At 36.7% G+C, this 19,023-nt stretch overlaps 1 protein-coding gene, 1 long non-coding RNA gene and 1 other non-coding gene across 6 annotated transcripts in view; 1 reads left to right on the top strand and 2 right to left on the bottom strand.

Moving 5' to 3' along the window:
• The window catches only part of LOC141570173 (uncharacterized), a 402,630-nt gene that overhangs the window by 341,090 nt on the left and 42,517 nt on the right, over positions 1-19,023 (bottom strand). The gene's annotated exons all lie outside the window — the stretch shown is intronic.
• The window catches only part of CYYR1 (cysteine and tyrosine rich 1), a 114,554-nt gene that overhangs the window by 76,767 nt on the left and 18,764 nt on the right, over positions 1-19,023 (top strand). Inside the window, exons 3-4 of one of the 2 annotated variants that reach the window (XM_019729870.2) lie at positions 3,236-3,393; positions 13,495-15,891. In XM_019729870.2, the coding sequence (XP_019585429.1) occupies positions 3,236-3,393; positions 13,495-13,676 (340 nt within the window). In that variant the 3' untranslated portion in view covers positions 13,677-15,891. Of the gene's footprint in view, positions 1-3,235; positions 3,394-13,494; positions 15,892-19,023 lie in introns of those variants that run through there. The other variant, XM_019729871.2, reaches the window with a different exon arrangement.
• On the bottom strand, positions 16,188-16,314 carry LOC141568097 (small nucleolar RNA SNORA27). Its single transcript, XR_012491107.1, has one exon. It is a non-coding gene; the product is annotated as a small nucleolar RNA SNORA27 (small nucleolar RNA).

Here is a 19,023-nt window from a genome sequence, read left to right on the forward strand (position 1 = left end):
TGTCTTAGAAAAGTATACCATGAATGTTCAAATTGCACTAAGAATAATGCCTGATCTCGTAAGCGATCCATGAGCATAGATATTTGATGACATGAAATTTGGGAGGAGAGTCAGATAAACCAAACTGACCTTCGTGTCATTAAGAAAACTGGGGTAGGGGGTGGGGTTAGCAGCTACAGTTGGAACCCAGGCAGTCTGGCTTCCAAAGTCAAGCTCTGAAACCACATGATTTTTTTTTTTTTTTTTTTTTAATGATTTATCCTGAAAACCTCCACAGTCACAGCAAAGTGAGACTGAGTTTCTGAGCTGAAAGCATGGGGTTTCTGTGAAAGGTCATACCCATAATGGGTAAAACCCCAGGCTCCAAGATACTAGAAGCCCAGCTGATACTCCACAAGTATGAAATTGGAGCACCCTTTTAAAGAGAAAAATGAACATCCTCCAAGAAATAAAACTATAGGAACTGACCTCAGGTGAAATTCACATGTCTAATGCTGACCTTGCACACTGAACGTCCAAGCAGATATTTAGTGCCTCTTTTAAAAATAAGAGGAGATTCAGGGATCACCAAAATGTCAAACATGGAACAAATCAAAATGAACAATCAATAAAATGAACCTAAATAGGATAGAGGAAATACAAAGAATAAAGAAAATTTCAAATAATTTATCATTAGTACCTTCAGAGATTAAGAGAAAAAATAAAATTACATCCATGAAAGCAAAACAAGACACTTTAAGAAGGAAGGTTGCGACAGAGGATAAGATAGAGCAGCTGGAAATTAAAAATATGATAGCTGAAATTTAAAAGCTCAATAAAACACTGTAAGATAAAGTCAGTGAAACTGCCAGAAAGTAGTTCAAAAAAACAAACAGAAATGAGAAAAATTAGAGAATTTATCCAGGAAGTTCAGATGCTTATTTGCTTATTTCAAAATAGGCTTCCAGAAAGAGAAACAGAGAAAATGGTGAAAAAGAAATTATTAACTTATGGAATGGCTTCAAGAACAACATGAGTCTCAGACATGAAAAATCCTAAGGGCCTGGCAAAATAATTTGTTCAAAATCCAAGCACATTGTGGAATTTCAGAAGACTACCATGTTTCCCTGAAAATAAGACCTAACTGGAAAATAAGCCCTAGCATGATTTTTTAGGATAACATCTCCTGAACATAAGCTCTAATGTGTCTTTTGGAGCAAAATTTAATATAAGACCCAGTGTTGTTTTGGGGGGAAACATAGTAAGAGTAAAAAGAAAATGCTAAGAAATTCAGAAAGAAAACAGTAACACACAAAGGAAAGTAATTAGAATTCTACAAGATTTCTCTATAGCAGTACCAAATTCTAGAAGACAATGAACAATGCCTTCATATTTCTGAAAACTAATGTCTTTCACCTTAGAATTCCATACCCAGCCAAACTATCAATTGAGTGAGTATAGTATTAAGTCATTTTCGAGCATGCAAGGACTCTTAAACATCTATCTCCCTTGAACCTTTCTTTAAGAAGTCATTCAAGAATGTGCTTCAGCAAACAGGGCAGTTCACCAAAATAGAGCAAGAATGGGGTCCAAAAACTAGACATCCACAGACCACCAAGCAGGTCTTAGAAACAGTTCCAGATTCAAAAGGAACCCCTGGAGTTGGCAGGTTACAAGGGAAATCACCATGGGGACAAAACAGAACTGATAAAGTAATTTTTACTGTGTTTGAGTGTTTTAAAATAACTGATCATTGTTTTAAAGATTTCTAAGAATTTGGAGGGGGACAGGAATAGCAACAGGTATATGGAAAAATGGGAATTCATGGAAATAGCTTTTAAAAATTTGTGTGAGATAGCCATGATACATTACTTGGCTCAGCAGTAAGTAATAGCATGGTACTAAAAATATTGATGACTAATTTAATGGAAGACAAAAGTTTTTCCAAGAGATATACGGCTCCAAAACTATAAGATAAGCCACTAGAAATATGTAAAAATAAAAATTTCAAAAATAAAGGAATGTAATATATTACTGACAAATAGGAAGAGAGATACTAAAAAATGTCTGAAAGAGTTGAATGATTGCTTCTGGGAAGTATACAATTTTTTCTTTTTTCCCATTCTACAAGATAATCACTGTCTATACATTCAAAAATTTGACATGTAAAATTACGATTTACCTCATTACTGGTATTAGTCTGTTAATACTTGCCTTTTCATTTGTAGTATTATTTCTAAGTTAATCATGTGTCATGAACATATCAATCCACGTGGACCTCATCACCCTTTTCAATCATTATATAGGATTCATTCTCCGATGTATCATAGTTTCTTCTTTTTGTCAATCCCCTTTTTATGAACACTAGGGTGTTTCTGATATTTTGCATGTAGTAACAACACTTGGATGAACATCCTTGGTACCTTTTGTGTGTGCACGTGGGCTGTATTTCCTTAGGAAGCATTGCTATAAATGATAATGCCTGTTGAAATTTTACATTTTGATAAAGATTTCCCTGTTACTTTCCAAAATGGTGAACAAATATAGACTCCAACAAATCATATTATCTACACATAATGATAATTTTGACTCTTTCATGCAGTACTTTTTTTTTTCTTTCTGTGATTTCCTTGCATGAGAAAAAACTTTCTGGACAAAAACATTAACATTGATAAAATAGAAGTTTTGCTTACATTGTTCCTGAATTTAATGGAAATACTGTTTGCCATAATTGGTCTCTGTATAATTTTTTTAAATGTTTGGCTTCCTTTGTTTTGTCAAGAAAAAAACTGTAGTTCTACTTTATGAAGAGTTTTAATCAGAATAAATGTTAAATTTTATTTATTATTTTGGCAATTATCAAGCTGTGTTCATTAAATGCAGACATTCTACAGAAAATAGATAAATTCTTTGCTGTTTAAGTACACAACAGAATGTTTTCTTTTAATTATTATTTTAAAGAGCATATCTGGAGAATTGTGCTTTGCATAAATACATAAATTTTTAAAACCAGAATCTGAATGATGGGTTTACTGTTCTGGAAGGATATTTCCTAAATATTATAGCTCTTTTCTTATCCATTGAAATACAGAAGACTGTTAACTGATTCAGAGAATTATCCTTTTTATTTTTTTTAACATTATCTTTAAGGACATTTGAAAAGAAGTACTCGTCATATAGTCATTGAGCTGTATCTGAAAGGCTGAAGAATCCTACGAGACTTTTCAATAAATGTACTTTTGTTTATCCTTTTTAGGGGCACGGCAATTGCTGGCATCGTGTTTGGAATTGTATTTATCATGGGTGTCATTGCTGGAATCGCCATATGCATCTGCATGTGCATGAAAAACAGCCGCGGGACCAGGGTGGGGGTCATCCGGACCGGTCACATTAATGCCACCTCCTCCTATCCTGGTAAGCAAAATGGCTTACTCTTTCTCAAAGAAAAGTCCGATGTCTTAGTTATGCTAATAACTGACTCCTACTTGGGGAGAGGAAACATTAAAGACTCACTGGAATAATCTCCAAGTGTGGAGTGTATTTCTAAATTAATGTAGATTGAAACTCCAGCTTTCAATGGAGATCACTTAGCTCTAAATCATAAAATCTACCTCAGATTTGAAGAGATTCATATTTTCAATGATTGTCTCATTGACTACAATTACCGATCAGCTAGAGTTAAGAGAAACAGACAAGTTACATCCACTTCGTCTATCTGCCAGTGAGTTCTGACAAACATTTGTAGAGAAAGTATGTTACATGTCTGAATGAGCTGACATCTGATTCAATAGTTATGTATGTTTTGAGAAAAAGGATGGAAGAAAGTTTTTATGTATGCTCCTTATGCAAAGAACACAATTATAACATAATATTAAAATTCTCAATGAAGAGCAAAGGTGATATATTAATAATTTGACAAGAGCATCTGCTGGAAGTTCCACATATAAATATGACTCCATAAACAAAATACTGAGTTTTGCATTAGGTGATTTCAATAGCGCTTTCTAAATCAATCTGTATATGTACAATTTGACATGTAAAAAAGAGTCAAGTTCTATATTTAACACATCCTTAGGAAGATAATTTCCTATCCACACTCACATCCTTTCTCTCAGTCCCTATAGAAAAGGAGAGGGTACCTTCTACGTGCTATCTGTCTTCTGTATCAATTCCCTAATCCTTCCTTCCTTTTCTAAACTTTTCCCTATCTTCAATTTGAGGGAGCAAATTTCAGATAAATGTGAGAATAACAATTTCTCCTGTTCCTCCTTTATCAGTTCTTCCTCTTCTCCAATCTTCATGTTGGAGTGCCTTAAGGCTCAATCTTTTCTTCTATCCTGTATCTATCTACATATACTTCCTTGGTTATATCATTTGGCCTCATGGTATTAAGTACCATTTATATGCTAATGCCTCCCAAAGTTATATATAATCTCCATTCCAAAGCTCTTTCCTGAATTACAGTTTTATTTGATCCCTCTGTCTACTAGACATCCACCTCTTGGATACCTAATAGATATCTCAAATTTAACATGTCTAAATCAGTACTTCTGACCATCACTCCAAATCCACCTCGACTTGCAGCATCTGCCCTCCTAAATAAAGGCATATGTAGCCTTCCAATTGCTCAAGTCAAAAATCTTGGAGTCATCCTTGACTCTTCTCTTTCCTTCAAACCTACATGCGATCTACCAGGAAAACTTCTCAGCTCCATCTTCAAAATAGATAAGGTATCTGACGACTTCTCACAGTACCCACTGTTCCTTTCCTGGTAGAAGCCACCATCAGCTCTCACCTCTATTATTGTAATAACATCCTAACTCCTCTCCCAGCATTCCCCCCTTGACCCACAGGGTCTATTCTCAACACAGTAGCCAGCGTGAACCTCTTAAAATAGTGGTCAGATCATATCGCTCCTCTGCTCAAAATCTCTAATGGCTTCCCATTTCCCCCAGAGGAAGAGTCAGAGCCTGTGGTTCCTCATTTTATCCAAAGTGAAAGGCAAATTCTTCACCAGGGCCTGTAAGGCAATACATGATTTGTACCCCTTCTGTCTCTAACCTCATTTCCTCTACTCTCCTTTTTGCCACTCTGGCTCCAGTCACACATTTTCTCTTGCTTCAAGTCTTTGATCAAATATCACCTTCTGAGTGAGGCCTGCTCTGATCACCCTATTTAAGATTGTAATATGTCCCTTCCCACAGCACCCCAATCCTGCTTACTGTACATTTTCTCCCAGACTGTTTTTAACCTTCTAATATACCATATAGCTTACCTAATCATTACATTGATTATTGTCCAACCCTCCACTAGCTGCATGTGGCGGGGATCTTTGTCTATTTTGTTCACTACTCAATCCCAAGCACATAAGACTTGGACTGGAACATGATGGGCACTCAGCAGACGTGGCTGAAGGAATGAAGAACACAAGTCATCACGAGACCTGAGTTAGTTATTTATCAGCACCTAGGGAATTTACCTTAAATTCCACCCAAGAGTATTAGCTTTTACTCACTACAAAAGCAATTCACAATGCTGAATCTTCCCAACTTACTGAGAATATTGTTGGGGTTAGTGTGGGGTATAAGGAAAACATAGGGGGAATTATTTGTCATTCTTTACCTTTCCCCATTTTTATCTGGTCGATCCATAACCCAAGAGAAAAACAGAGAGGAGTTAGACAGAGAAGTCAATTGGAGAGAAGGTAAGAAGTACTATGCAGATAACATTCCAGATACACTTTTTCTTGACCAAGAAAAGTGTATTTAAAATGTTTTTTAAAAAATTATAAAATTAGAATAGAACATACAAAATATTTTAATGTAAAGACTTGTGCTTTCTTGGGTTTGAGGTTTCTATTTTATGTATAGAAACATGTTTTTAAAACTTTATAGTAGTAACACCATCTATACTGGCAGATCACAGATGCATGTTGCATTTTTAGTAAATGCATTGTTCTGGGAACTGAATAATGCAAGAAATATAATAAACCTTTTGGTAGAAGCATTTTTACTGCAAAACGACTAGGTCTTCGAAACATAATGTGCTTAATTACTTCTCATTTCCCTCTCGAAGACACTAATTAAGCTTTTACTTAAAGGATGGGGAAACAACATAGAGTAGTACTGAATGCTTTTCAAAATCTTTCATGTGTGGAAATATAGAACATTTTTACTCACATTAATTAAAGATGTGATAATTGAGATAACCCAAGTTACTGTATAGTCCCACAGCCTAAAGGTTACATAAGTAAGTAGAAAATAATTTAGTAAAGGTTATTTCATCCATTGGTGAAAGCACTCAGTGGGAAACCCCACAGTGAACATAATTACTCTATACTGGGAAGAGATTATGAAGAAAATATAATCTGCCACCCCTGATCCTTTGTTGAACAGTGACTTTCCAAAATAGTTTTTTATTCCTGCCATGTTGGATAGAATGAATGAAGTTCTGTTTAATTACAATTATTTTTAAAACCATCCGTGTAAAAATAATAATTATTTACCAAGTCTTATATTTCTACTACTTTCCAGAACTTCAATGTAAACAAAGAAAATTGATCATATTAACTCTTTTTTAGAAATCAGTTGAGAGGACATGCACCTGAAAGAATATAGAAAGACCATAACAAAAGGCTTTGCAAAGATATAAAAATCAGCGAAAGGCAAACAAGGGATTTCAATACTATCAAGAAAATTAAGGTTTGAAGTACATTATTGAGTCCCTCAATGACTGATTTATGAAGATAGATATGTGTTTGTGTGTGTGTGTGTGTGTGTGTGAGAGAGAGAGAGAGAGAGAGAGAGAAGAGAGAAACAGTGGAGAAGGAGGCGGGTGTTCTTGATAATAGAAAAATGCCAAAGGATACATGTAGAGAGGAGTTGTGGAGTTGGAAAATTGTTCATTCTAAAACCATCCCAAGAAAGGCTTAGAACAAGAATCATCCATTGATGCTAAATCCGGGAGGGGGCCAGGGAAGATTGCCGAGGAGCAGGATATTTGCATGCTCTTAAAGTATCTACTCCCAGATATCTTGCTATAAAATTGGAGAAACTAAATACCATCTTGACCAAGAAGTTAAAATTTATATCACCAAAGAGAGAAAAAATGGACATCATATATCTCTGAGTGTTACTCTGAAGATGACATAGCTTTACCTCTGTAGTGGTCTGGCTGGAAGTTCACAGCCTGAATCTTAGCATGAACAAATATCTATCAAGTCCAAGTTGAGGAACATTTTATAAAATAACTGGCTTGTAATTTTTAAAATATTTCATTAAGAAATCAACACTCCATTTGCATCATTGAATTAACATATGAGGGCAACTTTATTAATACATATGCTGAACATGGGAAGACTTCCACATACTCATCAGAGGATTTGGTGATATGAGGATGGTCTCTTCTGATTGTGCCTATTTTCTTAGTGAAGTAAGAAGTGAGTCTTATGCTGAAAGTGGATTGAAGAGGTGTTTGTAGTTAAGGAGAAAGAAAAAAGATGAAACAGTAATCTCAGAGAACAGAGGGGTGGTGAAATGCCTAAAGAAATGCGTAATTTCGGAGCCTTGCCAGTGGCCTCCACACTTAAGAATGTGGTCATTCATTTAAAGTGAGATCAATCTGCATGACTGTGCATTTTTATCTAGCTAATTAAGCTCCTATATACAATTCAGGGGTAGCCAAAATGTTGGAGTTCACCAGGCAACAGGGAAAGAAAGGGATAAGAAAGTTGACAATAGATGCACAGAAATAATTTTAATGCTGAACCATAAATTAAAGCAGAATAAAGACATGAAGACAGAAAAAAAGGTGATATCAGCTTAAATTTTTTAAATATCATCAGTACATTGGAAATGCAGATCAGGTCCAAGATGTTTTGGAATGTGTCTTCTAGAAAGATAAAGAGAGGTGGTCAGATTTACAAAATGGTACCATTATGAGAAAAATGTTTTTGAAGGCAAAAAGTCCAAGGGACTGAGAGGCAGGATTACATGTGTTTGAAAATGATTAAAGAAGATAATTCAGGTGATAGAAACAAACTTTAATACTTCATGAAGTGGACAGTCTTCATGCAGAGAATTGTAAAATGGGCAGAAGACAGGCAGCTTTTATAAGATAAAGAATAAAGGTCGAGGAACAGAAAAGTAGAAACTATCTGACTGGCTGGGGCCACATAGTCAAACTTGTTTGGGTGAGAAGGAACTAGGAAGTAAGTATAGAGCCCAAAGTTGGCTTGGTGTTTGGGAGTTAGCTGACTGGATACATTTCCTGAGTTTCTGGTCAAGCAGAGCATTACAGAGACATGAATGTTATCTAAGTTCCTGTGTGCCGATGTGGCACACTGGGCAGCAGGAGCTCCATCTTGGGGCTAGAAATTTATTTCAACACATGGATGTCCACATCACTAAAAATGATAATAGAAGTCATGATGCAGAAAAAGATAATGTGTCTCAGGCTAAATCTTCAATGAATGAGAGTTTGGGGCAGAGAGAACCACAGATAATGATAACAAGGAGTAAAAAGTAGTATGAGCTCATGGCACATGCTACAAAAGAGCTCAGGTTTTTAAAGAGGAAGAATAGATAATGGCTTGAAAAATGGCTGTGAGATTTATAAGGTTAGTGCACCTCTTAACCTTAAAGGATGTAGGATTTGGAAGACAAACAGCCCTTTCATACTATTACAGAGGAAGCTGTCCTCTTATAGAAAATCAGATTTTAATTGAAATAGAAAAGTGAAGTGAATATTCACTTCCACTCTGAGATAATGATCTCATGAATTCTTCTCTCTTCTCAACACTCAAAAACCCCTCAGCCTTTCTCACTCTCAGGAGATGATTTCTCAGCAGATCTCACTTCTCTGAGAAACCAGACACAATCAGAAGAGAACTTCCTCATATTCTGAGCTACAATAACGTGTCAAGGAATGAAAAGAGGGTGAGGATACAAAGGCTTCTCTGATGACAGACTTTGGTTCTGAGCACAGTGAAAGGAGCTAGGGAAAGTTTGGAAAATTAATAGGCTCAGATGTGTAAAGGCTCCAGAGTTAAAGATCTACAATGTAGGATACTCTAGGAGCTTGTCTTTTCCATGGTGACTGGAGTTGTCTTGATGTTATCTGAGGGGAAGGGGAATGATAGGGTCTAATGATATCATTCATCAGGAACTGCATTTAAGCCATTGTAGAGGAGAAATGGGCAGGACTGTGTTTGTGTGCTGGGGGTGGAGGCAGTGGTCTTGCCAGAAGCTCTGTGGGCTCTGAGTGGGTTTCAGGTGAATCACAAGTAGTGGGGTTTGAGGGAGGGTGAAGGACAAAGCATTCTCCCAGCAATAATATTAGAAGTTGTCATTACAAAAAAGTCATGAGTGATAGAGGTGTTAGCTAACACTAAAGTATATTAAAAGATAAACTGGGGCATATTAAACATTTTAATAGTTTGAATAAAAATTGATTCCAATTGGGCAGACCAAAGAGGAAGTGATTAAGAATAACCTGCCTTACATAGAGAAAGTGTGGAAACAAAGAAAGGAAATTATTTGATTGGCTAGAGCTTAAAGCCAAGTTGGCCATTTGTGATAGATTGTCCTTAGCCTTTTGATTTTGTAACTCTGAGGCATTTACAGGCTTAGATTTTGGTTGAGCCACCTCAGTCTAATGGCCTCCTTGCTCAATTAATTTAACAGGTAGTAATCATATTGCAATGTATAAATGGATCAAATTAATACATCATACACCTTAAATTTATACAATGTTCTACGTCAATTATGCCTCAATAAAAACATTTTTAAAAATACATTAAAAAAATAATGTCATGGGATTCACCTGTCCTACCAGATATTAAACCATTTAAAATCAATAATAATTAAAATGAGTTGTTCCTGGTACAAAAAGATACACTCTTAGTCATTGGAACAGAGCATGTAGATTAAAATTTTACAAACTCTAAAGGAGAGATAACAAAACTGTGAAAAGTGAGGATTGAGAGGCCATATTTAGATAATTCGGCTTAACCAAAGGTTAGAACTTAGAAAAAAATAAACTTTGATGCAAAAATATACCAAATAAAACAACAGATGTAAGGAAATGTTAAATATACAGATTTAAATGGAAAAACTCAAAAATAGATTGATTATATGTCAGATATCTGAAAAAGAAGACACATTTTTAAGCTTTGAAACAATACAGAAGAGATCAAAAAGATAAAGAACCATATATTTTGTTAGATACAAAGTTTTAAACTTCAGTATGTCAATAAACTAAAAATAATATAATTAATCATTTTGACAAAGAATTATTTTTAAAAAGTCATATGAACATGATATATAATTCTGTACACTTATTAATATCTTATTATCTTAATTATATCTTAATTCTAATTAAGATCCCAGTTTATAAATTATCAGCTGAAACAAACAAAAAATATCACCTAATATGAATTACAAATAGTAAACAAGATGTAGAACAATATCAAATCTAGCTATTATCAATGTACAGTAAAGAGCGATATTTTTTTCACTATTAAATAACCAAAATAGTAAGTGATAGCCAGTTAGTTGATTCCTGGAATTTTATTCTAAAGAACTAATTCAAAATAGTAAAAAGTTTATGTATAGAAGGATATCCATCACTCCATTATTTATAATAACAAAAAATTGTTAATCTCAAAACAAGTGAATGGCCACTTGAATAACATGCAGCTATTAACAATAAAATTTATGAAGAACATATACCAGAATGAAAAATACTTTGTTATAATATAAAGTGAAAAAAATATACCATTTTACATCACTACAAGAATATAAAAAATACAAATGACCAAAAGAGAATACATAAAAACAATACTTGTTAAATTGTGGTGGCAACATTATGGATGATTTTCCTCTGTTCCTAAATTTTCTAAAATAATGTATAGTTTTAATAATACCAAGCATCTTCCCTTTACATATGCTTTAGAAATGTTGGCCGGTGTGGATGAAAAACACTGAATTTCTTCTATGAATTTCATAGCATCCTTAGATTTTGTAATATTGTAGACAACTATAATGACATTAAGGATAAATGGCCTGTTTGCTCTACTTAAATCAGAAAATTGGAATGTTGGTTATGAAAGAATTTCAAAGACAGCTGTATCATCCATATATCTTTTAAAATGATTTAACCTTTAAGGAAGAATAAAACCTATTAGAGTTAATCCGGAATCCTAAAAATTGATACCTTGAAAAGTTTGCTTCCTAATGAAGCCTTACTATCTGCAAGAAAGAAAGCACACTCCACAGTTATACAAGTATCATTTCAAAATGTCTTCTAGTAGCTATTACTATAAAAGATGTGTCATGTTTATTTCATGATGGACAGTCCTCAAGATATCACTCTTTGGCATTGTATTATCGCTTTCTCAAAATTCAAAGGCTATATGAATGAAAGAACACTGTTTCATATCTTCGATTTTCATGTTCAACATGCAGCTGTATATACCATGGGGAATCTCACTGAAATGTCCTCCAGCAGTTTTTATGCAGATGGCTGAACATAAATGCTTTGTTACCGAGGCATAAAAAACACACTGTGGCTTCATGACAGCGAATGATGATGCAGGGTCGATCTATAGAAACATTCGGTGTGTGCTCCGCACGTGGGAGGCAGGGAAAAGTTTCAATATAAAACCAACTTAGAACCACATGCTTATAAGAAACAATTCAATGGGTATCCAGCTGTAACTTCCCATTTTACATGGAGGCTGCATTTCTTGGCTTGGACAAAGCTTATTATAAATCTCTTCGTCTCAGTCCTCTTAGATATAAAGAAGCAAAGCAGTGAGTGTAATGCAATAGGAATGTGTGTTTAGACTCCACAGAGGGTTATTCCATTTTGTTGTACAGAATAAAGCTGGGAATAGCCCCACCTCCAAAGGTCTAAAGCAGTCATGAAGAAGCGGTACGCATCATTGCTGCTTTCTCCACAGAGTTGTGTCCTCCGTCTCAAGCTCTTAGTTTACTCAGCCCAGTAGAGACTTGCAAAGCCTTTGCTCACCAGAGAAGTCCTTGGAGGACATCCTACCCCATTTTGTGTCTCCATCTTCCTCTTCTCTTGGCTGACTCAATTCTGCTTCCTCACCTCACAGAGTATATGCAAGTCAGTGAATGGTTCAAATCATTAAGCTCCTGGTAAAGACAGCCAAGTCGAGGGGTCCAGAAGAAACATAGTTTGAATGTGCATGTAAGGTGGAGCCCAGTGTTTGTATGTGTATATTGATCAAAACACTATCATAATCTTATTGGTAGGGGCACAACTTAGAAGCCATCTTAGAAATAAGTTTGTTGAAAGGTTGCTTGTTCTTTCCTCCCATTCCAATGTTACAAGCCTGGCCTTTTTTTTTTTCTTTTTCTTTTTTTTCCATTATTATGACAGTAGTCTTGTGATTTAGGCTACATTCACAGTAGGCAATTAAGGCATGTCCATTCCAACTAGAATCACGATCTTGATGATGATTCAACTACTGGCAAGTCATCAGAGGGCTTGCTGAGGGTTTGCTCAGATGTTGCAAAATGACTTGGTTCATAAAGACATGGAGTACTAATGGGTTACCTCTCTTCCAACCCTCAAGATGGGATTGAGATCACTACAAAGCAGACATCCATACACAGTCATAATAAAGTATATTATATGTGATTTAAGAATACATTGAATATATTACACTAAAAATTAATTTAAGAAAATTTTCCAAATAGGATTTAGAACACAAAATTCTTCATCCCATTTGCAAACCTACTTGTCCTCCTTTCACTTTTTTTTCCTTATTCCTGTAATGGCTCCCTGACCTTCCAAGTTATGGGAGCCCAGCATTGGGTGTCCAAAACCTTGACACCGTCTTTCACTCCCTACCCCTTTCTCTACCTCCCAAGTCATCACCTAAACACTCAGCTGCCCGAGGGCTCTTATGATTCCCCTGCAACTGCCATGAGTCCCTTGTAACCCCTCACATATGCTTTTACGTCATCTCACCTTTTCTTTCATCCACCTCAACCCATACTTCAGAGAGTCATCTTCCCAAAGCATGTTCATTAGCGTATTCAAAAACCCTCTGATAATTGCCCATCACACACTTTTTGTATGATAGTCAAAGCCCATCGTAATGATGATACTGTCAAATTCCTCCAAGTTTTTCCCATTTCTTTCCTTCATGTATAATACTTTTTGCTTCGAACAAAAATGTTCTCCTGCTTCTGTGCCTTTGCTCAAATTTGAATTATCCCATAGCTTCTTCTCTCTCTGACCCTTCAATATCGAATTTCCAAGAAAATTACCCTGAGCCACCAATTCTAAATAATTTGGCCAATGGCACCACTTTTTACAGTACTCACTCTTTTATACATGTGTGTCCTCACTCTGATAAAATGAAGATTTTTGCAGGCAAAAATTATGTCCCCTTCCACGTTACCCAGCCCAGTGGCTTAAACATGGTAGACATTCAAATGTTTGCTAACTGCCTGATGCTGTTTTCCTTTCCTTTTTCAGTCCCACCGCCCCCCTATAATTATGACCATGAGATGGAATACTGTGCAGAATTGCCTCCTCCCTACTCCCTGACACCACAACCTTCAGCACAGCGTTCTCCACCCCCTCCTTATCCCGGAAATTCCCAGAAACAATCCTCCCGGAACAGAATATGTGCCAATCTGAGATCTTTCCCGGAGTAAAATGCCTACTCAGAAACAGATAGGATTTCTCTAAGAAATACTGTTTTGGGTCAAACAATGTATCAAGTGGAATGTTCAGGCTAAGAAATACGGGGATTTTACCCCCTCAGAGCTGACCCCATCTGGAGTTATTATGTTTGGTTGGATAAGACCACATTTGAAGAGATCTGCTGATCAACGTAAGCACATTCAGAGAAGAGTAATGAGATAGACAAAACATCTGAAAAGCATGTTGCTTAAGGAAATTGCACTACTGATCCTGGAAAAGAGATTAATGTAAGACAGGAAAATAGCCTGGACTACATCAAGAAACCACTATGTTCTATATTCTATGTAGCTTTAAAAGTCAGAACTAGAATTGTTCATTCCTTCGTTCATCAATAAACGCAGATCAAGCGCATAAGAACCTATTCTGTGCCTTATACTGTTTGAAGCCCTGGATGGAAGTTGCAGGACCTTTGATTTCAGTATAAGAACAGGGAACTTTGATTTCAGTATAATAAAGAGCAACTGGAGATTTTGTGAAGCGCTCTGGTACCAAGACTTCAACGAGAACCTGTGCTGACTGTCGGGTAGTGACATGCTCTGGAAGGGATAGCTGAATCAAATGGCAGAAGAGTCCACTGGGCACACAAAAGCTCTGCTCATATTTTAGGTAGGTATGGGGTAAATTTTTCTGCCCCCAAGAATGACTACAACTGGAGTTAACTGGAGAGTTAAACAGGATCAAAGGAATTCAATAGCTCCTCGAAGCCAAGAACTCTTCAATGCTAGCTTCTGCCACCAAGAGTATTATGACAAGGTTATTCCTTATTCCAACTGGGGGGAAATAATTGTGTCAAGTTCCATAAGCAACAGATTCTTCATTCCAGATTAAAAGAGATTACAAGCCAAATAGTCCCACGGGATTTTATATCAGGGAGTAAAAATCTCAGGACTTGACCATGAAGATACATAAGTTTATAAAAGAAGAGGGAAAAATGAAGTTTGGATTCTGTTCTGTGTAATTCCATTCATAGGTAGCTTAGACAGATTTCTGTTTCTCTTTTGTGATATTTTGATAATCTGTTTCCTTGAAAAAATTATAATTAGTGGAAAGGTTAAGATATCAAATTGTTGCCTTTTGCCAAAATCCAAATGTTATGAAGTGCCTATGTTTAGGTGCAAAAGTTGTTAATAAATAGTTCTAATGTGCCACATTTTGCTGTAAGTGACCTTAACATTTATATTTTTATGTTGGTCCTTTTCATGTATTTAATATTTACATTGAAAAAATTTTGGAAATAGATGATGAAATTTTTGTATCACTTGCAAGTAAATCTAAAATTTTTAATCCAATATCATTATGATTCAGTGAACTCCCAAAACAATGCTAAGAATTTTACTGAATAAAACAATTAAAAGAATATCTTATGGTATATAGTGCCTGTATTTGTAGATAGGAAATTTAGTAGCTAATACAACAAGCATATTCTATTTTCATATATATGGATCTGACTGAAATATGGTTTCACTGCCAGTGAGATCTAAACTCTAGATTTGTTTTGAAGGACTTACTTGATTTTCAGGCACTGATTTTCTTTTTTTTAACGAAGATGCAATGCATTCAAGAGTTCCAGCCTATTCTAATGACTGAGATTTTAGCACAATTTTAATAGTGCTTTAATGTATTTCTCTTCTGAAAGTGTGATCAGACCCAATTACACCGTAGCTATGCAACTCAAAGTGCCAGGGTCTCTGTGATTTTCAGAATGTTGGTTGGAAATGCACCATATATTTCTTAAGAAAAGCAGAGAAGACAAGACCAGTGGAAATTGAATTCTCATCATCTTCACTGTCAATAAACATTTATTGCAGACTCCCTATGTTCTGTAAACATTACCCACATAGGAGCCATTTCAGTGCACATCATCTCTCTTCTTTGAGGGATTTATGGCCTCCCGTAAGGTATATCACAGACCCATAGATCTACAATAGATGAGTATTTTTATTATTTGTATTTAGTGTCACCATAGCATAAATGTGCACGTTATCAGTATAGACTTTTGGAGTTCACTGATTATTTTCATACATGACACATCTTGGGGGAAAATAGTAAATCATGTGAAAGCTTTGAATTATGGTTATTTAAAAACTAATGTATTTGCTGAGGCCAAAATGTTTACAATAAGCAAATAAAATGAAACAACCCATTATAACAAGGGTTATATTTTAACTGTCTTGTGTTCATTTTGTTTCACCCTCCGTTCCTGCTGATTTAAACTCTTTCTTCTGTACAAGAAACACAGGACTAGAGCCAAACAGATTTTTTTATTTTGGTATTTTTAGTTATTAAATAAACAATGAACATTTTATCCAGATAGGTGAAGGTGTCAGGCCCTGAAATATTAGATAATTTAATCAAAACCAGATCACTAATAAAATTTACAACAAATTAAATTGTTTATACTCTGAAAACTAGAACTAATTAATACCAAATCCCATAAGATTTTCTCCCGTAAGCCTATTTCAATTTGTTTCCTCTGACAGGGGACAAGACAAGCACCCCGTTTTCTTGAGTTTTAAAAGGATATTTCCTTTGCCCCACTTGAATGACTAATAAAGACATAAGTCCAATTGGCAAAGTGAAAAGGGGGTCGGACTTTTTTTTGAATCCTGTATCCTGCCTGTATGGTTTAAGATGGACCACTTCAGCTCTCTAAAATTCAACTTTCTGTTCTGGAAAATGTAAATCATATAATGAGCTTCATTGGGAAAATTGAGTGAATACGTGCAAAATCCTAAGTATAATGCCTGGCATATAGAAAATATTCTATAAATATTAACCAAAAATAAATTAACAAAAGAATAACATAAGGATGGCAGCCTCTGGGCCTGTGGTACGCGACACATTAGCCACCAGTTACATGTGGTTATTCAAATTTAAATGAATTAACATTAAACTAAATGAAAAATTCAGTCTCACTAGCCACTATTTCAAATGCTAGACAGCGTCATGTGGCTAGTGGCTACTTTATTGGGAAGTGATGCTCTAGAAAAATCCTCTATGCAAAATGCTGTGAAGTGGCAGGAGGAGTTGCAGAAGAAGCCACTGAAGTCATCGTGTCCAGGAGAAACTGTGGGCCTTGTCAGTTAATGGTGGCGTTCATCAGGATGATGTGTGAAGAGGCCTTTGCTACCAGAGTAAGGCGATGATCTGCACGACGACCGTGAGCAATGAGAAGCCCACTCAGGCTCTCTTCAGGGCCAGGGGTGGGGCAGATGTTACAGGAACTGAAGGGCTGAATGCAGTCGAGAGAAGCTGGACCTGCCCAGGAGCTGTGAGACAGAACCACAGCCTCTTGTCGGACTCTAGTCAAGTCTGCAGCTGCCCTGCTCAGCTCTCGAAGCCATTAGAAGAGCATGCAGAGCTGTCCACATCTTCCTAAGGTACAGCGCTGAGGTGTGTTTACTCTTCTATTATTTCACAATCTTGTTCCTACCACCGAATGAATGCAGCACCCACCACTCATCCAGTCTATTCCCAACTGGTCCTTGTTTAGCCAAATTCATTTTGCCAGTGTTTGGCTGTAGCTGAGATAGGATCAGGCACGCATCACATTATATGAGTCCATCAAACAGTACAGCTCTGGGTGCTATTGTTGTTGTTTTTTTAACTTATTGTAAACCTAACACCAGACTGTCAGAGTCACATGACCATCTTACTAATCAGCAGGGAGGCTGCTAAGGACGACCAGATCCTTAATCAGAACCTGGTTGAAATGTGCAATTTTAATTATTTAATCACAGGCCCAAGCTGCAAGGGATGCAGCTGAAACGTGTAAGTTCAGTGCTCTTCGGGGACAACCCCACTGAGTGGTATGGTTCCCTTCAAACTGTGTCAGGACCTCCAGAAAAGAAGAGTGTCAGAACTAGCTGTAAAAAGATCTTACAGGTGATTCTGATGGCCACCCTAGTCCCAACGCTGCCCTTCCCTCTTACGATATGTTAATGCAGAGGAAAGAACTAAGGCTTCAGAGTAAGACACAGTTGGGTTTTTCTCTCTCTCATTTCTGTCACCTTCTAGCTATGTGTTCTGAGCCAATTAACAGAGTTTCCATAATCTCAGTTTATACAGAATATGTAATTACCACCACTCTTGCCTGGTGGTTGCATGATTATAAACAGTACACGTGGAACATCTGTCATAAAGATTCTATCTGGATTGGTGACTCAGACAAACACAAAAATATATACCTATTCTCTTTCCAAACTTTGTACTTCCATTTCCAAGCCTTAGCACTTCTATAAACAAGTGTAACAGTTATCCATCGCTGTGGAACAAAGTACCTGAACACTTAGTGGCTTGAGACAACAGCATTTATTATCTCAGTTTCTGTAGGCCTGGAATCTGCATAACTTAGTTGGGTCCTCTGGCTTAGGGACTCTTCCAGGCTGTAGTTATCTCATTACGAACTGAGGAAGGATTTGCCTCCAAGTTCCCACGCATGTGTGGGCATTGACAGGATTCTATACCTTGCAGGCTTTTAGACTGAGGGCCTCATTCACTCACTGGCTGTTGGCCAGGGACCACCCTCAACTCCTTACCATATGGTCCACTCCATAGGGCAGAGCAAGCAAGCAGAACCATAGAGTCAGAGAGCATGCCAGCAAAACCTAGTGTTAGCAAGAGGAGAGTCACAGACCTTTAAAACCTAATCTGAGAAGTACCATCCCATCACTTTTGCCATGTCCTATTCCTTAGACTCAGGTCACTGGGTCCAGTTTGCACAAAAGAGGAGAGGATTGTACGAGGGTGCAGATACCAGGAAGTGAGAGCATCAGAAGCCATCTTAGTAGTTGGCCAACCTTCACAGGGATAGTTCATCTCATTTTCCTTAACCCCATTATTTGGAGTTAGGTAATCTCCTCTCTAATAGCAATGTACCAACACAACAGCTGGAAGAATCTGAGGACCACACTTGGCTGTTCACAAATTGCTTTTAGTGAACTGATGGGTAGAATGGAGCCAGCAACAGCCACAGGCCTGTGCTACCAAGGTAAGTGCCGCATTCCTAAAAAATACTGACAGTGATGCCCAACGTTTGTGCTGCCCATGAACTTCATTTACAAACCACCGCATTTTGGCAGGGAAGGAAGTAGACCGCATACCACATACCTCATGGACAAGTCTTAACACAGTCTCAATTCATTCCAAGATATTTAATCTTCATCAAGAAAAGAATTCCAAAACAAGTTTCTGGATGAGTGTTCAGTGGATCAAGTTGCTACCTAACCTAATCCTGAATACCTTCACTAGAAATGGAAAACAAACCCAAGGAAACATTTGGAAGTGCAGAAACACATG

This window comes from Rhinolophus sinicus, linkage group LG01, assembly GCF_036562045.2.
Source record: "Rhinolophus sinicus isolate RSC01 linkage group LG01, ASM3656204v1, whole genome shotgun sequence".
Classification (NCBI taxonomy): domain Eukaryota; kingdom Metazoa; phylum Chordata; class Mammalia; order Chiroptera; family Rhinolophidae; genus Rhinolophus; species Rhinolophus sinicus.